Source organism: Gymnogyps californianus, chromosome 1 (assembly GCF_018139145.2).
Source record: "Gymnogyps californianus isolate 813 chromosome 1, ASM1813914v2, whole genome shotgun sequence".
NCBI lineage: Eukaryota > Metazoa > Chordata > Aves > Accipitriformes > Cathartidae > Gymnogyps > Gymnogyps californianus.
Genome location: NC_059471.1, coordinates 128,519,344 through 128,539,554, shown reverse-complemented (window position 1 = coordinate 128,539,554; position 20,211 = coordinate 128,519,344). Strand labels below are relative to the sequence as shown.

At 45.1% G+C, this 20,211-nt stretch overlaps 1 protein-coding gene across 1 annotated transcript in view; it reads left to right on the top strand.

The window, feature by feature from the left end:
- Positions 1-631: 631 nt before the first annotated feature.
- LSAMP (limbic system associated membrane protein) overlaps positions 632-20,211 on the top strand; it is a 1,011,998-nt gene continuing 992,418 nt past the window's right edge. Inside the window, exon 1 of the mRNA XM_050905213.1 lies at positions 632-918. Within this exon, the coding sequence (XP_050761170.1) occupies positions 852-918 (67 nt within the window). The 5' untranslated portion in view covers positions 632-851. The remainder of the gene's footprint in view (positions 919-20,211) is intronic.

Sequence of the window (20,211 nt, the reverse complement as noted above, 5' to 3'; positions counted from 1 at the left end):
GAAGGATTCCTTCTGGTCCCTCTGAAATTGCACAGAAGTCATGGGAGATCCAGCAAAGATTAATGCAGCCTGATGCTTGTTATTTTTCCTGGAGGCCTTGGCAGCTCTGTAATTACAATCAGTGCGTCTGAATCTCCCTCTGGTCCCTGTGTACTGCCCAGCAGTGACACTAGCATCAGAGAGACCCTTGCTTCAGAATTTGTCAAGCAGAACTCTGCTGAGAAATCAAACCTGCCCCGCTGCATTTCTTGTTGTGATGAGGAATATTCCTTCGCTGAATAACCTCCCCATGTCAGCTGGAGCCTTAGAGAATCATGAGCCCAGCGTAGCTCATAGACCTGTGATCCAAGAGATACATTTGCAGAGGAATGAGAGAACCATATTTCTATAGCATAACATATATATTTTTTATATATAAAAATAAAATAAATGAACTGGCTTGGAACACTAGGTGGCAGAGGTGGGATCTTTTCTGCTCTGAGCGCTGTCCTATAAGGCATTGCTTGTTTAAGTACAGTCGCATTTAGTTGGAGCTGCAGGAGAGAGACAGAGAGATTCTCTGTGTTTACAGCCAGCGCAGGCTACAGCAAGCATCTAACCTGGCCCCCCCTTTCTCCAGCACTTGAAGGGGAGAGTGCGAGGTTATTTGGGAATCTGGCTATCGTAGGTCAGCTTTTGCTGCGACTGGATTGTCAGAGCTGGTTAAGCAGAGCCCAGGGGGACTGAAGGGAGACACAAATCCCATTTTCTTTGAGAGGAGAGAAGGAGAAAAAAAAAGATAAATAGAGAGAGAGAGAGAAGCAAAGAGACGGAGAAAAAGGCAGAGGAAGCGGAGCGAGTGAGAGAGAAGCATGAGGACCTACTGGCTGCACAGTATCTGGGTGCTGGGATTCTTCCTGTCCCTCTTCTCCTTGCAAGGTATGTGATGAGTTCGTTCTTGCAACCTCCTCAAACCTTTCTGCTTGAATAGAGGCTGATGGACTGAGGATGGCCTGAAACATGGAGCTGGAAGCTGGAGCTTCCTCTCCCCCCCTCTTCCCCTCCAAACCTTCCCCCCCCCAGGAAATAAGCCAAGGAGAGATCGCTGCTGGTGAATCCTATGGTTAGAGGGCACTGCATGTGACTGACTTTGCTGCTGTATTTATGCTTTTGCAGAGGGGGAGTTGGGGGGGGGGGCACAGCAAGGTTTGCAAAGGAAAAGGGGGGTTGGCGAAGGTGCGTATCCCCTCCATCCCCAGCCACTGTTTCTCAGCACTTTGGGTCACAGGTACTGATGCTCCTGGACTCTTCACCTTCCTGAGGAGATCAGTGTTAAGTTTCTTTTGGGTTTTTTTTCTGTTTTATTTTTATTTTGGTTTTGCCTGGAGAGGCAGAGGTTAGGGGAACCTCTATGTCTCTGGTCTGTCTGCGGAAACACTATGTCCTTCCCCTCCACCAGGGAAAAAAAAAAAAGAGTGATGGAGGAAAGACAGGAGAAGAAAATTTGTTGGGTATGGGGTTTTGTTCAGTGGAGAATTGCCAGCTGGGTTTCTTGTTTTAAGAGCCAAGTGTGAGTATGGAATTTAGTTTGAAGTGATGACAGGCATGCTAGCTGGTTTTGAGATGCTTTCTGTAAACAGGAGTTAAGGGTTAATGCATTCCATGCTGTATGTATAAATACATGTCACACGTACATATAATCATAGCCCTCCAAATCGCAGCTTGTACATGATCGACACTCACTTAGACACACCAGTGGTCCTTCACACACACACACACACACACACACACACACACACACACACTCATGAATATAGTAAGGAAGATGAATAAACTCACTCTGGCACATACAGTTCTAGCTCCGTAGCACATGCAATTCCTGGAGTGCCAGCCTGCCTCTCCCGTGCTCATGTTCTCTCTTCTTCTCCCCCTCACCTCCTTCAAGCCTTTTCTTGTGCTCTCTCTCCATCCTGCACGCTAGTGTTCGTGGTTGCTTGCATATAAAAATCCCTTGCCTATCCTGCTGCACCAGCCTTGTAAGCCTGCATGCGTGCACACATATACACACACATAGGTGAATATATAAATAAAGAACATATATGCACTCTATCTGGCCTACTCTGTGCCTCACAGTCTTGCATTCGCAGTGAGCTGCACCCTTAGAGGGTATCTCGCTCTGACTGTTTCACCACATACACAGTGCTTTTCTCTCACTCTTGTGCATACTAGTGCATGAGTGCCGTGCATGGAGATATGCCCAGTCACAGCATCCTCACTTCCCCTTAGCTCCTACTTTTACACACACTCTTGCATGTACTGTCCTCTTCTATTTTGCATCTACTAAGCAAATTCCCATACAGGCATACTCCCTGTCACACACATGCTTTATGTTGCAGCCTCACACTTACCTATCACTACTGCAAGCACTCACTATGAAATCCCTCATTTTTTGCCACCTTCGCACATTTACCGAGTGCTCCTTTTCATACAGTCTCACTTCTTCTGTTTCTGGGTTGCATACACATGCTTTTTTCACTGTCACATATTTTCTCTCAAACTTGCGTTCTCTGAACTCTGGAATGCGAATCCAGCACCAGCACCTTCCAGCTGACTTCCTCGCTCTGAAGTAGCTATTTCCGACAGGGGAGGAGGACTTTTTCCAGCACATAGGATGTACGTGGGGCAAGAGGAGAACCAGGACTTGTGTAACATAAGTAGCTAATATCAGCAATGAAGCTGCGTAGCTTGATGTGAACTTCGCTCTGCTCTGGAGGAGTAGGCACAGACCTGTCAAGGAAGATGGAGACTGGCAAATCACATAGACTCTGAATATTGCCTGTCTCTCTGATCCATGTTTCCTAGCTTGTAGTCGATGGTGCTTACTCCATGCAGTGTTTCCAAGTCACAAGCCTTCCCCAAGTTGCAACCAGAGCATCCCAACGCTAGCACAACCATGAGCTGTTTTAGTCCTTTCTTATAGCTGTAGCTTATGCCAGGCTACAGGCATTTACAGGCTTTTACCTTCTGTTTTAGTGAGTTACTATAGCCACAGTCGTATCGGCCACATCTATTCTGATTTTGAAGGCATCAGGGAAGGTCCTTTGAGGGCTGTCTTACCAGGTACCCTCTGAGAAGGCAGAGGCAACACAGTTGCCCTCCCTGGGTTGTGGGATGGGATGGGGGGGTTTGCAAAACTGGAGCTGCTTTTTCTACTGCTCCCAAACTTTAGACGTGATATAAATGAGACCCAGACCACTGCTGGATCTAGTTTCATAGCCAGCAGTAATTTCCTTTCTCTGGTCTGGAGGGTGAGAGGATGGGGAAGCAGGAATATTAGGGCTGCATGGGAGGAGCAGGGCACTTCACAAGCAAGCCCAAAGATATCTGAAGGAGTTAAAAAGGGGTGGGAAACAATTGTGCAAAAAACCCAACCAAACAAAAAAAACCCAACACTTATTTCAAATTAGTTGTTATTCACTGAAAGCTGTGGTAACAAGCCTTGAACACTTCTGTAACCCTGCTGAGCACGACTCTGTGGAGCTCTTACCCTAGGAAACTGCAGTGGTGGCTCTGACAGGCAGTGACCCCAGCCGGACCACTTCCAAGCGCTTTCTGAGCGCATCCCTCCAGAGCCAGCCAGCTGAGCCTGCACCTCTGCAAGCTACCCAAAACTTGTCCGTGCCTTCTTTCCCCCTTTTCCTCGCTGACCACTTGGGGGTGTACCGGTGAACGCAAAAGCAGTTTCTCATCTTTTTCTGTTCTCCCAAAGCCACCAAATGTGGGGGTGAAGGGGATTGATGCCGGCGCTGCTGGGCACAGCCGAGCTGAGGCTGAATAGTAGGCGATGGGGGTGCAGGGGAGGAAGCGCAGCTGAGGCTGGCAGGAGACCTACGGGCTCCACAGTGCCAAGTGGACAACACAGGCTGCCTCCTCCAGCACCTTTGCCAGGGGATATGCAATGGGTTGCCTGTCCCCCACCTGCCTGGGCTCGGGGGCTTTGGCACAGAGACAGGCTTTACTCCTTCTCCCCTAGGTTAGAGTCTCTGAGTCCTGCACGGAGGATTTTTTTTTTTTTCTGATCACTACGTTTCCTTAATTTCGTGGTTCAGGATTCTTGCGTTTCCCTGCTGCTGTTCTTCCAGTCCTTGTTCAGAGGCAAGTGGCTCGGAGGCGGGATGGTTGTTCCTGTGCACGGTGCACTGGCCTTCCTGCCCTGTGGGGGATGGAGGAATAAAAGTACCTACACACCCCAGCACTGCTGGTGGGTGGGATTTGCTGGTGGCACGCTGCAGCTTTTCCCTCGAATGGATTCGTCTTTTAGCATGGTGTGCCTCGTAGCTTCTGATAAAGATCAGATTCTTGAATAGGACTCAAAAGCTGAATTTTTCTTTTCCTTTTTTCCCCAAGTAACAAATTGGGTGCATGGGGATGGGGAGGAGAAGCAAATGATTTGGGTCTATCAAAAATTGCATTTTGATAATTTAGAAGAATTTTGTGTTGATATTTTCACTTTTACCTAGTATTACTCTAACTTAGCTGTCAATATGAAAAGTAATTTTGATTCCCCCCCCAACATTTTATTTAAAAAACTAATGCGTTGACAAATTACACATTTTCTTCAGCATTGCTTTACATTGAAAATTCTCCTAAACAAACTCTTTCCCTTGAAAAATAATAGCTGTTTCAAATCAGCAACTTGCTAAAAAATCCCAGCTTGTTTTAATGAACCTCCCCTACAACCCCACCTCATGGGTTAATTGAAGTAGATTTTGTGCTTTTTAAAAAAAAAATTAAGATACCTCTAGAGCCAATTTAGTGAAGTAGATGCTTTAGGAAAGGACATGCAGTACTGGTCTGCATAGTACTGGCAGCATTTATTTATAATGTATTTTTTAAGCTGTTCGGGGTGTTCATAAATGGGGAATGAGTCTGATGAAAGAAATCACAGAAGCACTCGGCTAAGTGGAGCAGGATGCTTTAGGTTAGGACGCGGTACAAATGTTATCTGTAAAGTCTTGTGTCTTATAATGTTACTGGGCAATGCGGTGTGAAAAATGATGTGTTTGTTAATGCGCAATGTTTGTGCAATCTGTATGGATGGAAGCGTGTACCCAAGTGTTTCTGTGCTGATAATGTGTAATGGATGGGGAGAACAGAGGGAGGAGCAGGAATGTATGTGTGTGCAAGCGGTGACATTGTGGTGTATGGGTAACAGCGTGGGGTGATTGTGATGCAGTTGGATAACATTTAGATATTGCCAACTGGAGAAAAAAAGACTTTTCCTGCTCTCCTGAATATACTTTTCATCCTATCTGTTCTCAACTCTCTCTGTCAAATAAGGCAGAGGAAGCTCTCACAGGCTGGACTGTACTGATGAGGTAACAACTCACTCAGCTGCCTTGCATTCCCTTAAAAGATGAAGAGGTTCAATACCTAAACCAAAACACTTTTCTTGGAGGCTTAAGACAGGGAAGAGGCAGAGAAGGCTTTTTATCTGCAAACAGGGAGCATTAAAAAGATATTCCAAGTGTTTCTTCTAGTCCTGTCCCAGTGATTGCAGACCTTTTGAGTCAATAATTACCACACCAGTAAGGACCCATTTCCCCTAGCTGTTACAAATCTTAACACTCAACTACCTACTCAGAGGGCTTTATTATGATAAGTAGAAATTTGCTTCATCTTTTAGTCTCAGAGATCTCCTCTCACACAAGAGTTTTACTAGTCTTGTAACAAATACCCTAGTCCCTATGTTTGTGGGTGCTCCTTTTCAGCCTGCAAGCACCCATGTGTATGCTAGTGGTCTGAGGAGAAGACGAGTTCTTTAAGAGTTACTCTTTCCACCTCCTTTTTCACCTGCGAGCAATAGAGCTCCTTCCAGTCAGGGTGAGGAATATGGCTGCTGTCATCCTAGGCTGATGGCAGAGCCAATGCTTTAGAAGTTCAAATCCTTACCGTGCGCCAGCTGTGCCTCCTGTAAACTTTTGGGTATGCCAAAGCCGTTGCCTTGCTCATGAGGACTGTCCCCTTCCCTCAACAGATTTACCCTGTGCAAGAGTGATTTGTTTAGGAGTGGGTTAAAGCAGGGATGTTAATGCGCGAGTCCAAATGTGGTGTAGCCCCTGCAGCAGCAGCTGGGTGTTCTGTGCAGTTACCTGGAGAGGCTGGCGTGGCTGGGCAGGCTGATGAGGCAGTGCTGGCAATGAGGAGCTGTAGCACTGCCTACTGACTTGTATGCTGTAAAGTGAAAACAGGTGGCAAAAGGTGATTAAGGGTGAATGCAAGGGAAGCTGCCTTTTCTGGGCAGGTCTGAATACCTGATGGGTTTTCTTTTCTTGTGGAAGAGGATCAGCTGAGGTCATTGGCTGACAGAGGTTGTTAAAGGACTGAAAAATCTGAGTGAAATCCATAGTGGTACCAGGCAAAGGCATCCTGGAAGAGTCTGGGGAAAATCTTCCATGTGTGCATTTGAATATGTGGGCATGTGCTTTGCCAAAGATTGTCTCCTTTGCATGCAGGGTGCTGCTGGGAGGATGCAGAGTTTTGCTGTCTGCAGCCCCCACAGGAAGCATGAATCTTTGCCTCTTCAGTATCCCCTTTTCCTTAAAGAAGTGTGTGACATAGTTTTATGGGCTGTTCAGACTCAATAAGCAATGGCTTTGACAGCTGATGTGCTCTTCCTGCTGTCATTTTATCCAGGATAAAATAAAAAATATCAAGCACAGCACAGACCATCTTGTCCCACTCTGAGAAGGAGCAGATAAGGGCACGTGTGGGTGAGCATGTGAGACACAGCCCTCTCTTGGTGTCAGGGAAGGGCAGAGATCCCTGCAGGCAGCATGGAAAGGAAGAAGAAATGCTGGGAATTCATGATTCTTGCAGAAATGGGTGGAAAAAAAGAGAAATCCAGGCTTGATTCTATGCTATGCCATTGCACTGTGGTGCTTTGGCTGATGCTGGGTATCCTGGAAGCTGAGGCATTTCCCTGTGAGATCCCTCCAGCAGGTTGCCTGCCAGTGGGGTAGCACTGCCCTGCTCACCTGTGCGGAAGGAGAGGGAATAGCACTGCAGGGGCTGCTGCTTTAATTTCTCCGAGCCAACAGAGTATTCTCCCTGGCGAAGGCTTGCAGGGCCTCACGGTCTTGCTGGCCATATCTGCTGTCTTAGTTCATGGAAAAAACTCTACATGCCTACACGCTGAGGGGAAAAGGCCCTTTACACTAGACCTGCTTATTGGTTGCCCACAAGCATAGAATAGGATTTTGCTATGGCTGTCAGCTGTAGAGGTACTGGACTTTGTTGAATGGCATCTCTGGGAGGAGATGGTTTTGGGGGCAGTGCAAGGATATACATATCGAATTAAGGCAGGCTGGTGTGTTGTGGTTTTTTGAGGGGCGGGTTCGTTGGTTTGTATGTTTTAAAAAAGATAGCATCAGAAGGTAGGCTTCAGAGGAAGGGTGTTGGCTTAAAGCAAAGGTGAGTATAATTGGAGCTGTGGACTCACAGTCTGGGCTTTTGCAGTTCCTAGGTTATATAAAGTATCCAAAAGAAACTCCTCTGAAGATGGCTTGTTCTTGAAACCTGCTCCCCTCCCTAGGGTCTCCCTCTGGGTGACCTCATGGATACAGGTTTCTTCATTTCTTTCACATTTGGCAGAGCTCTCCCACAAACAGGGTGGCCCTCTCCTTTTTCTGGTGATGTGTTCTTGGCTATTGGGAGGGGGAACATGTGGCAGGCAGGTCATGAGCAGCGGGATGAGGGAGGGAGCAAGTAAGGAGACAAATGGAAAGCTGTGGAGCTTTCCAACCAGGAAATCAATAGCATATCAGCATGCAGCCACTGGGATGTGAGTCTGCAATGTGTGTAATCACAGCTCCCTCCCCTCTGCCCCTTAGCACTTACATTGATGGTGAGTTGCAGGCTGGAACCAATTAATCCTTACAGCCTGCTGGGACAATAACTATTAATATCCTTCTGCATGCCCTCTGACTGCCGCACCTGCATGGAGCCTAGCTGTGCTTGGCCCTCAGCAGTTGACCCAAAGCTACATCAAGAGTGAGAGCAAGGGTCTTTCTGACTGTGAGCCTAGCAGCCAGGGCACTGTGTTACCTGACTTCCACTTATGTGGGTGTTGGTGAAGCTCACCGTGTGGATATATACTTCAGTGTCTGACAAAGGAGGGATTTGCAGATGAGGGTTTGCCTGCAGGAAGGAGAGGTTATTTCAAGGGGCATCTGTGGGGTATTTGATGTGTAAATGTGTTTAGACTTGTATCATTGTGGGTATATCTGCTTGTATGAGCATCTACTCTTTGCCTTGTAAAGCTACTTTGTTGTACAATGGGATCGCTTATATCACAACATCCAGTTTTATTTATGCCTGTATACATGATCTGTGTATGAAGGTATGACCAAAGGTCTTTGAATATCTCTTCTTTGGCTTTTGGGAAGATGCACATACGAAACAGAAGATGATGGTGGATACATATATGCATGCGCATGTGTTCATGTGACAGAAAAAGCGTAAGTCGTGTGGTAAAGATGCTTGTGCCATGTTACCAAATCTGTTTCAGAGTTGTGTTTTGTGCAAGGGAGATGTTATGAAATGTTAGTGCAGTAGGTGAATGCAGCATGATTACTGATAGGAATATCTGTGTAGCTATGTGTGCTTTTGGAGTGACCATTATTCATAGCAGATTTGCATCCTATCTTGACGTGGCAAGCGGTTGTTGCAGTGAAACAGAATTGTTACTGTGGCTTGGCTACCCCTCCTCATCTTTCTGTGATAGCCTCAGTGTAAGGTGGCAACTTAGTCACGCTTCAGTCACCTGGGCATGAAATACAGTGTAGAGAGTGGAAATGACATGTTTGACTCCTGCATTGTCATGGGAGAGTTTCTAGGAATAGAAGAAGGAAGAGGATAAAAGGAGGCTTTCTTACATGCACAAGCTGCACTGTTTTAATTAGACCAACATATTCAAAAAATAGTACAACCTGACCCAGCCAACTGTTCTTACATAGCTATGCTATTGTGTACCATATGAGCAAAGGATTTCTGGGCTGGATGCAACCTGAACCAGTAAACCAGCAAGTCTGCACTTTGGCTGTACCTGCATTAACACAACCTTGCTGGTTTAACTACCTCAACAGCATGGATTCTGTCCACCATAGCTGTGTTTTCTCAAGTCTCGGGTTTAGGTAGCTGAGTAAAAGCAGGATAGACCTGACTGCAGGCATGCCCTCTGAGATGTTCTGCACTTCTTCTAGATCTTCTGTAGAGGGAAGGAAACTATTTGTCTGAAAGAGTCTTTGTGCTGTATCAGGGTTAAGACTTTTACTAACAGTAATTTCTCAGTGATTCAAAGAAAAAAATCTTAATTATACTAGCTAAAGTGGTATAAGAGCTGCCTGTAGTCTAGGCCTGTTACGAGAGGGAAGGTAGGAAATGGTGAAAGCTAAAGTGAGGGTACAGAACCTCTCCTCTGTTTCCATGTATCCTAGGTGCCTACTGGTGACTGGTTTGTGTACTATCCAGCAGCCACAGAGCTGCAACTGGTTGGGCTGCTAACAACAACAAAAAAAAAACAGTCAGGCTGCAGCATGAGGTAAATGAGCTGTGGCATTACCCCAGAGGGACCTAGAGCTAAGGTCAGCAGTACAGAGTCTTCCTTCTCTTCTGGTCTGCTGTGTGCATAGAGGAAAGGGAGAAAAGGCCATTCTGGCTGGCCTTGCTCTGTCTGTCCTGATGCAAAACTTTGTAGCAGCAGGCTTTTCTTCAGGCTTCAAGGGACCTCACAAGACCCCTGCTTGTAGGCTCTGCTCATCCCCTGGTCAACCTGAAGGGTTTCTGGTCTCTTTCTCTCCCTCCACCTGCTGCCCAAACAACCGCAAAAAGCAAAATTGGACATCCCAAGCTGTCCTTGGTGCTGAACCGTTGCTTGAGCTGCTGTGAAGGAGGAATGGCAGTGTGAAAGGTACTGGGGAGACGGGGGACTTCAAGCCCCTGCTTTCTTTGCCACATAGCAGAGATCCTTAGAGTGCCAGCTTTGAGGTTCATTCAGACCTGGGGATGCTATGTGAGAACAGGCTTTGAAATTGTTACAGGGGGAGGCTTAGGAGGACCTTGATCTAGAAGAACTGTTCTTGTGGAGCTGCCACCTTTCCTTGGTGCCTTGGCTACCCCACAGATGTCCAGGAACCTTGACAGGTTTATTATTGAACCCTGCCTGAAGTTCACCAGAAGTTTGTTGAAGCAAACCAAAAAGTTTTGCAGAATGTTTCTGCCTCACTGAATTGGCATTTTTCTAATAAGGGAAAAAAAGGTGTTTTGTTGGAAAAATTCCAACTCAAGTTTCAAGAACAGATTAAGGCACAAGTGCTTAAAGGCTTTTCTGCGATGTGTTATCTTCTGTCATAAGATTACATCAAAGTCTCAACTACCATCTAAACAAAAATGTTCCGAAAATTGTGGCCTTTATAGGTGTGATGAAAAACTTGAAAATATAACCTGAGTGCAGCCAGTAGCTGGTGTCTGTCTTGAGTCTGCAGACAGCTGAAAGAGCATCCTCAGAGATATATCATCCCGTTTATTTCCCTGGGGTGTTAGGTCTGACCTTCTCCTGCTAATGCCTCTTTGGGAAAGGGTTTTCAATACAGCGAGCAAAGAGTGTGGTAGTCCTGGCCCTCTTGACCAAGGGTTAGATGCAGTTTTCCTGAGGGAAAATGCTCAGGGAAACCACGGTTGCTATGCTTGCCTCAGTGGCTCAAAAGTAAGAGCAGCCCTTTTTTGATGGGATCTGCCACTGCTTGATGGGACTGGAACCTGAGGAGTGTGCATCATGCAGAAGGGTTTTAGGTTATGTTCTGGATTGCTTTTGCGTTGGATAATGGGAACATTTGTTCAGTTTGACTTGTGACCATTCCTGGACAGACTGGGAATTGTAAAACTGGAGAAAACAGTGAGGCAAATTCACAAGAAGACTCGTTTAAACAAGAGTTGTAAAGGCTCTACAGAAGATCTACCCCCACTTTTGTTTGGAATTGGATTCCTTGAAAGAGGCCCAGATGATGTCACTGGGGAGGAGGGAATGTCCATCGTCCAGGACTTGCATCCTGTAGTGATGCCGTGTCTGAACCAGAGGATGAGCACGTGCTGCATGTGTCTGTGTGTGCATGGCATGTGTGGGGCTTGTGCTGTGATCACCAGAATTACAGTCTAGCCAGATAACGAGCTGTTGTTGTTTACAGCACTTGGTTCCGGGCACTTCAATTCCAGAAAGATGTAAACAAAATTAGAGGGAATTCAGAGGATTGCAAGGAGAATGATTAAGGGGCTGGAGGGACTGACTTATGAGGAATGCTTGTGAGAGCTAAATATATAGCTGTTTTGGCTAAATGACTAAAGAGGAGCTATGCTAATGATCTAGGCATACTGGGAAGGCGTGAAGAATTGTCTAGTGTGGACTGAGCTAGAAGTGTCTCTCATGGTAGAAAATTTGGAGGAGGGAAGAAAAAAAAAATGGCACAAGAGAAAAATACTTAATGGAAGAAAGAGATTAACTGGGGAAATAGCTTTGTTAAGAATTGTGGCAGAATTGCTGCCATTTGGGATATCTGAAGTTTGGCTGGGCAGAGCCCTGGAGAATAATCCATGCACTACAAGTTTGAAAAGGTCCCTCGAGAGACAGTCTAGATGCCTTAATAGATTTTTATGCTGTCATTAATTTCTGAATCACAGCTAATATTTCCAGTCTGACAAAGAACCATAATCTTTAAAGCATTTTTCTTTCTTGCCTTGTATTATTTCTGCTGTGACGCAGATACTGGTGCAAGACAGACTCAGAAGGAAGTCTTCTGCTATATTAACAAATGAAATCCTAGTTATCAACTACTTAACTCAAAGACTTTTTTTCCTCTTTTCCTTTAGTGGGGTGTTCATGCAGATTTGTCTGATAGGTGGGCAAAGGCAGCCTGCTGGACACCCAATAAGATGAAATCCCAATATCTGTAACTTTGTCCTGTAAACTGTGCTTTGACAGGTTTCCCGTTGCCACATATGATACATATATATCCCCTGCTCTTTATTGCGCACATTTTCAAAATGGTAACCGAACAGTGGACTAGTCCCTTCAGGCTCAGAAGCTGATGTGGTTGAGCTTGTAGCATTCCTGGCATGTCACAAGAGCTGAGCCCTCCCAGGGCCATCTGTGAACTGGAGGGAGGTGGGCCTATGAGAGAGGCAGAGGTGGAACAAGATGGTAGGAGATGACCAAGTTGATTGCTGGTGGGTGGGAATCTGCCAGCTGGTTTGCTCTTATCTCGCTTACAACAGGAACTGAATAGTGAAAGCTAAATGGGTGGTGTTGGCTGCTCAGTTTAACACTTTTTTGGGAAGAGAACAGACTGAATTGACAGCAAGTTTTGTAGTGGTTGCCGTGCAGGCTGACACCATGGACTTCCAGAGGTAAAAGGTATTGCAGCTTGAGTGAAAGAGCCAGGATACATAATGGGGATTATCCAGACTGAAGATTTTGTGCCATGGATGCAGACCCAGAGAGAGTTCATCATAGTTTATTAGCTCAGGTACAGGACTATGCAAATTGCAATCTGTTTCCTGGGCAGGAAGCAAGGAGCACTGTTTTGCATTGCATGCAGTCCAGACTGGTAAGTGTTGATGGATCTTTCCCAGCCTGTGCAGGGCCAGTTCAAGGGTCTCAGCAGCCCAGCCCAGCGGTGCCAGGGAACAAGGTGTAGAGACAGCTGACTCTGGAAATCGATGCTTCTTAGCTTGGACTTAGGACTAGCCTTGGTATGTGCAAGGTGGCTGTTGGTAATGACATCTTTACCCTATGCTCCCTAGCAGAGTGGGAGAGCTCGTTAGCTCAGATTTGGTGCAATGGGAGTGCAGTTGGGCTCTGACTCTGAACCAGAGACAAGGAACATTGTAGACTTGAGTTGTCTGCGCTGACCTTCCTGATTTTTTGTGTTATAATCTCCTTTTTAAGAAAAAAGTACATCCTGGAAAGAATACAAAATCACTCCTTTGTTTTAGGTAGAGTTAGTTGGCTGCATTTGTGCCAGAATGGGAAAACTGGGAGATGTGAGAAATTCGTAAAGGATGAAGAAAGGGAGAAGACTGGAGATTCCAAAGGTTAAAATCTGTATTGGCAGAAATGAGTTGCTGTTCAATTGTGGGATGCATGCTCATGAAGATGGAGAACTTGAAATACAGGCCCAAAGACCGATGGACCTACTGTTTTCTAGGTATGATTTAGGCAACCTGTGTGCCCTCTAGTGGCGTAGCTCATGGAGGGAGAGAGCGAGGTACTGCTGCTACCATTAATCAAAGGCAGTATTGCTTAAAAAGCTGGACTACATTTGGAGCCCGAAGGATGCGGGTTCTCAGTCCTGGCTCACTGCAGAGAGAGGAGTGGGGTGAGAGAGAGATAATTTGTGTAGTAATTGTGTTTGTTTGCATGCAGCAAATGGATTCGTTACAGCACCTTTTAATCATTGTTCCGTGGGATTTTGCTAATCTCATTCTAACCCCGGCAGAACATTTATCGCTTTGCACCCGGCTGTTGAGTCAGAGCACAATGCTGCCACCTCCTTTAGATATTGGTGCAAAGGCATAGCAGCAGGAGGCCTTGAAACAGATTCCTGCAACTGGTTGTACAGGATAGAGCTGTGGGGTTGCTCTGTGGGTTGCATGAACTGTAACTCTGAAAGGAAAAGAGACCCAGAATGCTATAAGGAAGAGGGAAGTTGGTGGCAAACTTGTGGTTGTATTGCTATGTGCTGAATTTTTGAAGAAAAATCTAAGCATTTCAAAGTCAAAATCTAAAATAACCTAGGCATCCATTCTCTAAAATTCCTGGTCTAGATATCTAACAGCAGCACTATTTAATAGCAATCTTCATAGGAAGGGAGACTCTTTTCAAACAAGAAGTGAAAATTTTTTTTGTTTACTGTTATTCACATGTTTGAACAACATGCAAAAAGTGGAATGACACTATTTAGTAACTACTTTTGTTAGTAGTTGGAGTTGGTGCTGTAAAAATGATCATGCAAATACACTAAAACGGAAACTTCCTGGGAAAACTTGGATGTTTAATGAAAATTGGTACAAGGAAGGATTTCTCGTGGCTAGGATGGCCTTTCTGAAAGAAGAGGAGACTGATTCTAAGTCAGTGCAATATCAGACAACCTGGTCTATATTTCTGCTCCAAAATAGAGCAGGATCTGGAATCTGGGTATCCCACAGTTCAGAAAGCACATTAATCCCTGGGCTCTGATCTGCTTTGGAAAGGTCTCATTTTTCTCTCCAAGTCGCATTTTTAGCCACCATACATGTTAGCGTTAGAGCTCTGTGACTTCCAGCATTCAGTGTGGCGCTTGCATTAATTGCTAGGTAGGAGGGGGGCAAAAAGGTCTGCACCTGCCACACAGACACAAGGAAAAAAGCTTACACTGCCAAAGGCACACAAGCTCCATGTCTCTGTGCTTTGGCTTGCTGCGCTGAAGGGCAGGCGGTGGGACAGCCCTCACTTGTCGCAGTGGATGGCTGGGAAGTGCTTGTTGGCTCTGTGAGCAGAGGTGGCAGCAGCAGGACACAGTCCTTGCAGGTATTTCAGCAGGCAATAGTGGGGATGGTGCTGTGGCCGTAAAACAGAGCACTCCAAATTCCTGACCAAATCCTTGTGTATTGCTCTTGGCAGATTTGGAGGTGGGCAGCTCTGTTGCATTTGTAAAATGTGCAATGTGGTGTCTGCCCTGCAGCCTCCAGTCAGTGTGCCAAATTCCTTTTTGCTCCTGATGTTGGCTCACTGGAGCTGCAAGGAAGGGCAAGGCATGGGTCTTTTCTTTCATCCCCTGTATTAAACTTCAACCAAATATCCCAGTTTGTTTCCTGCTGCTGCAGCTTTATGACCAAAACAAGGGACCAAAGATGTGCTTGTAGCAAAGCAGAGTAGCCCAACAGCTTCTATGATGTCTACCTCCTGCACCAGGGTCATACCAAGAAGGTATGACCTAATGTTTGTTAGAAACCCTGGATTCTGCATTGGAGTTAACGTTCTGGTCTGTGGCCTTATTTGTTGTTGCGGGGTAGAAGGTTGCCTAACACCTCTTGAAGGTTGTTTGCTTTTTGGGAGTTTTTTGTGTGGAAAAACAAGGAAGAAAAAATAGCTTAAGGGCTATTTGTCTGTTTTAGGTAGACCCAATGTGGAGTCCCTAATCCAATTTCAGGGAGCAGAGGCTTCAGGCTGGATCTACACTGTCTCTAGGAAGTTGAAGATGTGTTGTTTGATTTAGTTGTCCTCTGCAGTACCTATTCCAACTTGAGGTGAAGAAAATTCTAAACTGGTAGATTTCTGTGAGGGGAAGAAAGAGAGGACTGAGTTGTAATGCACATGTCTTTTGATTGAAGACGGTTCTGCCCTCCTGAGTGAGGTCACTGTGAAATGCAGTTTGTTCCTGTCTGGTTTGTTCCTACTGTCGAGGGTACTCTGAATAGAGGATCTTCGATTCCTGCCCCCATGGTGACAGCAAATTTCTTATGGGGTCTGATCTGGGTCTTAAGGGTTGTATCTGGATAGCTAGGCACATTATTTAGCTTGCAGAAACTATAGAACTTGTGATAAGAGTGTAAGAAGCAAAGCATCTACCTGGATTCTCAGATTCAGTAGTGTCTTGCAGGGCAGGCTGGCAGTTAGAAGAAACACTTTTTCATATATAAACTTGGGCACCTTTGAGTTGCAAATAACTAAGAGACAATAAAACACACATTGCCACTTTCATGGGGACTCTTTTAAATCTAGAACTGCACTTTCAATTAACTATACCGTATATGGCCAAAGTCGACACTGCATAAAACTTTGATAATTTCACATTTTAAAAATGTATTGGAAAGTCTCATTCGTACATCTTCACTGAAAATTTCATGAATTGCACATTTCCTGGTGTTAGATATTCAATAAACTTAAATAATGCAGCAATTTACATCTAGAAGGTTTGCTTTAAAATTGAAGACTGGCTACTTCTCTTCTGGATTGAGAATAGCTCTTTCTTTTTATGCCTTCAACAATTAGAGTGGGCACTTTTGTTCTGAAATTGTTGGAGATCTGTACTGACCACTTAGTAGCAAAATTCTGACATCAGGAAGATATGTAAGGTATCAGCATACAGCTGGACATAACTGTATCCCTCTTGTTTGAGCTTGATGTTGCATTTTTGTTCATTTTGTGGGCATCAATGTTGGATCTATTCAGAAATTTTCCAGCAAAACTTTTCTGTATTTTAGTGTATTTTCAACTAATTGGGGAACTTGAGGGTAGAGGGCAGAGCAAGCTTGAATGAAACCAGTTTGTGAAATCCAGGGTGGCAGTTATTAGCACAGAGCACTTCCTGTACAAGAGTAGCCAGGTTGCTGGGAATGTCTTCCCAGATGTTAGAGACCCAAGGTGAGCTCCCAGTTTGAGAGGGCGAAAATATGGGATGTTCTGTCCATTGATGCAGATGAGTTCCTGGAGTACCCTGCTCAACTCAAGCAATGTACTATTTCCATGCTCTGTCCCCAATTTGGTAAACACTGATTTTTGCCTTTTTCTGACTGACCTCAGAGAAATAACGTGCAGTGTGAAGAGGGGGACTTTAAACAAAGCTCTCTGGAGCTCTTTCCTCCCTTTTAGTAATCTCATTTCCAAGTTTTTCATGGTCACCCAGTTTTCTCATCCTCCTTGTCCTTACTGCAATCAAACTGAGGGTGTAAGCATGCTCTACCACACTCCTGCTTTTCCATAAATTATCTCTATGCTCCACTATGAATGAACAGTAAGGAGGAAAAAATGGAGCATGAGGTACCTATGGCAGCCCTGGGACAGCACTGCTGCAGACAAGTATCCATTCTTAAGGTGATCTGCTGGCCAGGACCATCATGGTTTATAAGCGAGGCATCTTAAAATTGCCTCAAATATCCCAAGCAGTGCTTCTCGTCAGGAGATAGCTTCCACTTCCTCCTGCAATACTGCTCAGTGATTTCCACCACCAGTCACATGTAAGGGTATAAAAAAAAATGGTGCATACTATACCTTCATCTGCCAGCAACTCAAAAAAAGAAAAAAAAAAAAAAATAGCCTGGGCCTTGTTAATCCCAGTTGACCATGTACAAACCAAAGGTTAAGATACTTGTCTAAGGTGATGAGCTAGGTTGGTGGCAGAGCAGAACCTGGAGGACTCATTCGCTGTCTGGTCCCCTTGCATGGTGCTCCTGTGCCAAGTGCAGGACTTCCCTAGTTTGGGTCTCCTTGGGCACTGAAATGGGCAGTGCTGGTGACAGAAAAGGTGAAGCAGAGAGCTGTGAGGGGCAGGGAAGTGGTCAAGGAGAGGGAGGCTCCCTGGTGTCTGTAATGAGATGTGTGGAAGATATCTGGGGGAAGGAACAGGGGCACATTTGACAGCAGAGTGGAGAGGAGGGGAACGGGAGTGCATCTGACAAGCTTTTGAAGCCCTGTTTGCTTAATGGGAGCTCCTGCAAAGGCACAGGCTGCATAAGCCATCAAGAGATGATGGCTTCTCCCAGGACCCTTGCACCTGCACCAGGCTATGATAACAGAAATTAACTTCATCTCCTTTGTCTTGCTATCCAAGTGCCCCAGAATAGTAGTTATGCAAACAGTGCTGTTTAATATTGTCTTTGATCGAGCAATCTGATGGGAGCCCTGGGCTTGTTCTGCTCGGCTTTGTTAGTTTCAGACCCCAAGGCAACAAGCCGTTGCCTTCAAAGCCTAGGCAGGGCTGCATTAAGTGTGAAGCGCACAGCAGAAATCCCAGTTTGTCAATTCAAATGGCACTCACCTAGCAGCAACGCCTGCATATTTAAATCCACAGCAAAGTGTGGGAAGCAGGGCACGCACAGCTATCCCCTCTGGAAAGAGCATGTCTCAGGAGCTGGCAAACAAGGCAACGCCCTCAAAAGGAAACAATGCAGGGTGGATATTTCCTGTTATTATCCAATATTAATATGCTGGCTTTTTCATTTGCTGCTGACTTGCCTCCCAGTACATCTACAGCCAGGCAGACTTCAAAGTGCATGCTGCAGGAGGACAGCATCACTGGAGAAGGAAGTTCCCATTTGTCTTGTTCACCTCTGTACAGTAGAGGTGTGCATCTTTTGTTCAGCTGCCATGCAGGCACTGCATGTACACCTTGGCCAAGACCTCCATTCTAGTCGAGTATAAGCACTGGAAGTCACCAAATCTCTGACTGATGTAGTTAGCAAGAGTCAGATCTTGGAGATACTTGCTACTTAACTATCAAACAGTATGAAGGCAGTTACTGAAAAAGGTGAACACTAGTGGTGGTGTGCAGGGGGGCTTATGAGAACCAGAAGGGTAGAAATAGCTCATCTGTTTCTAGATGGGTGGTTACCTGAATGCACTATAACCCATATGGACCCAAATGCAGGGACTAATGGTCTCTTTGCAGGCAATGCTGAGAGATGGGACTATGTGCTAAGCCAAGGACTAGTGCACTTTTTTGTTTAGTCTCTTTCATTGCTTAATTATGAGACTCACTCTGCTTTGTTTTCCTCTCCCTGTAAAACAGGGATGCAATCAACTTTTGTTAGGTGGTTGTACGGGGCTCATGAAAGTTATACATAGGGCAGTGACTCTTCTGATGCCTTGAAGAGCCCACTTGTAAGTTTACTTGGGACTGGTGACTATGGTGCTTAACCTAAATCTTCACATCTGTGTAAACTACATATAGGGTAGGTTTGATTATGAAATGTCCTGGAACCTGATGTGCTACTTTCCTCTTATTATGCAAACTGTGTGGTCCCATTGAAATAAAGGGGTACCATATGTATAATGGTTTAGATGTACAATTTATTATAATAAAATTTGGAAGGCTGGAGGAGTTTCACAAGCAAGTAGGTTAGTGATAATATTTCATATGATAAGGATAACACTTGCCACTACTTTAGACAGGCCACATAAACACTTCAGGAATACGTTCTCTCAAATCTGACACAAGGCAATTCATGTTCAGTTTCCAGGACCAGGTGTTCCTGAGCATTGTCTGAGAGAAAACAGAACAAGAATCTCTCTTCTGTCCTAGCAATGCGTGTCTGTAGGAGGTCTTGTTATGTGCAGTGATGCTCGACGCTTCTCTTCAGTTTAGCAGGCAACTGAAGTGACTAACCCTACAGTGTGCTCTCCCATGTATTTTAGGAAGGATCAGGAAAAACTCTGGACAGCAGCTGGAGCTCTTCTGAGAGACTCTGGTTCGTTGCTTGCCTCTTGAAATTATTGCTGTTTCTCTGATCATGTTCCAGTAGGACTTCTATTTTCTTCTCTGTACCATGTAAGGCAGCGATGGTGAGAAAACTTCATTGATCAAACAAGCAAGAGGAACATAAATGATGGCAAAAGCTGTGTTGGTTAAAGGTAACTGAGAACTGCAGAGGAGGGAGTTGCTTTGCTGTGGTGAAATAATTTATGTTCCCTCTCTGAACCTGCTCAAAAAGGCAACCACAGTTTAAAAAAACTCTAGTGAGTGTGAGTGACCCAGGGCTTAGTGCTAAGAGACAAGCCTTTGGGGTCCCCATCTAGTTTTGTCCTTGATAGGAACTACTCCTGTCTCAGCACTTCAGTGTCCTCTTCTGTTAAAGGAGCATAGGGATTTTGGAGAATTTTAAGAGGAGGTTTCAGATAGTTGGATGCTGAAGAAGTACAAAGAACTTCAGATTATGAGTTACAGGAGAAAAGATTCAGTGTGTAACTTCTAGCTTCAGATCTGAGGAAGAGCTCCTGAAGGCAAAGGAGGTGGATGGGGGGCAAAGGAGGCCGGAAATTAAAATAAGCCAATCTCCTAAACTATATTTTAATTGAATTTTCAATATCTTCACCTTGGATATTATCATACCAGACATTAAACCCATACACATTATTCTATAACCATATACTATCTACAGTAAAAGCACCAGCTATTAAAACGGGAGAGTATAAAAAGCTCTTTCAGTATGCCTTCAAAATCGTTCAGTACTGTCGCTTATGCAATATTTTCTATTTCTGAAAGCTTAGAAGCCTGGAATTAAGTAAAGGAAAAGCCTTTTTAGGTTGGCAAGGCAATTCCTCCCCACTTGACCAGTGCAAGCTTTTTCAGTACAATGACAGTTAAAATCAGCCCCCTCAAATCCATGCTGTTTAATTACAAAGGAAAGCCACAGTATTTCAGA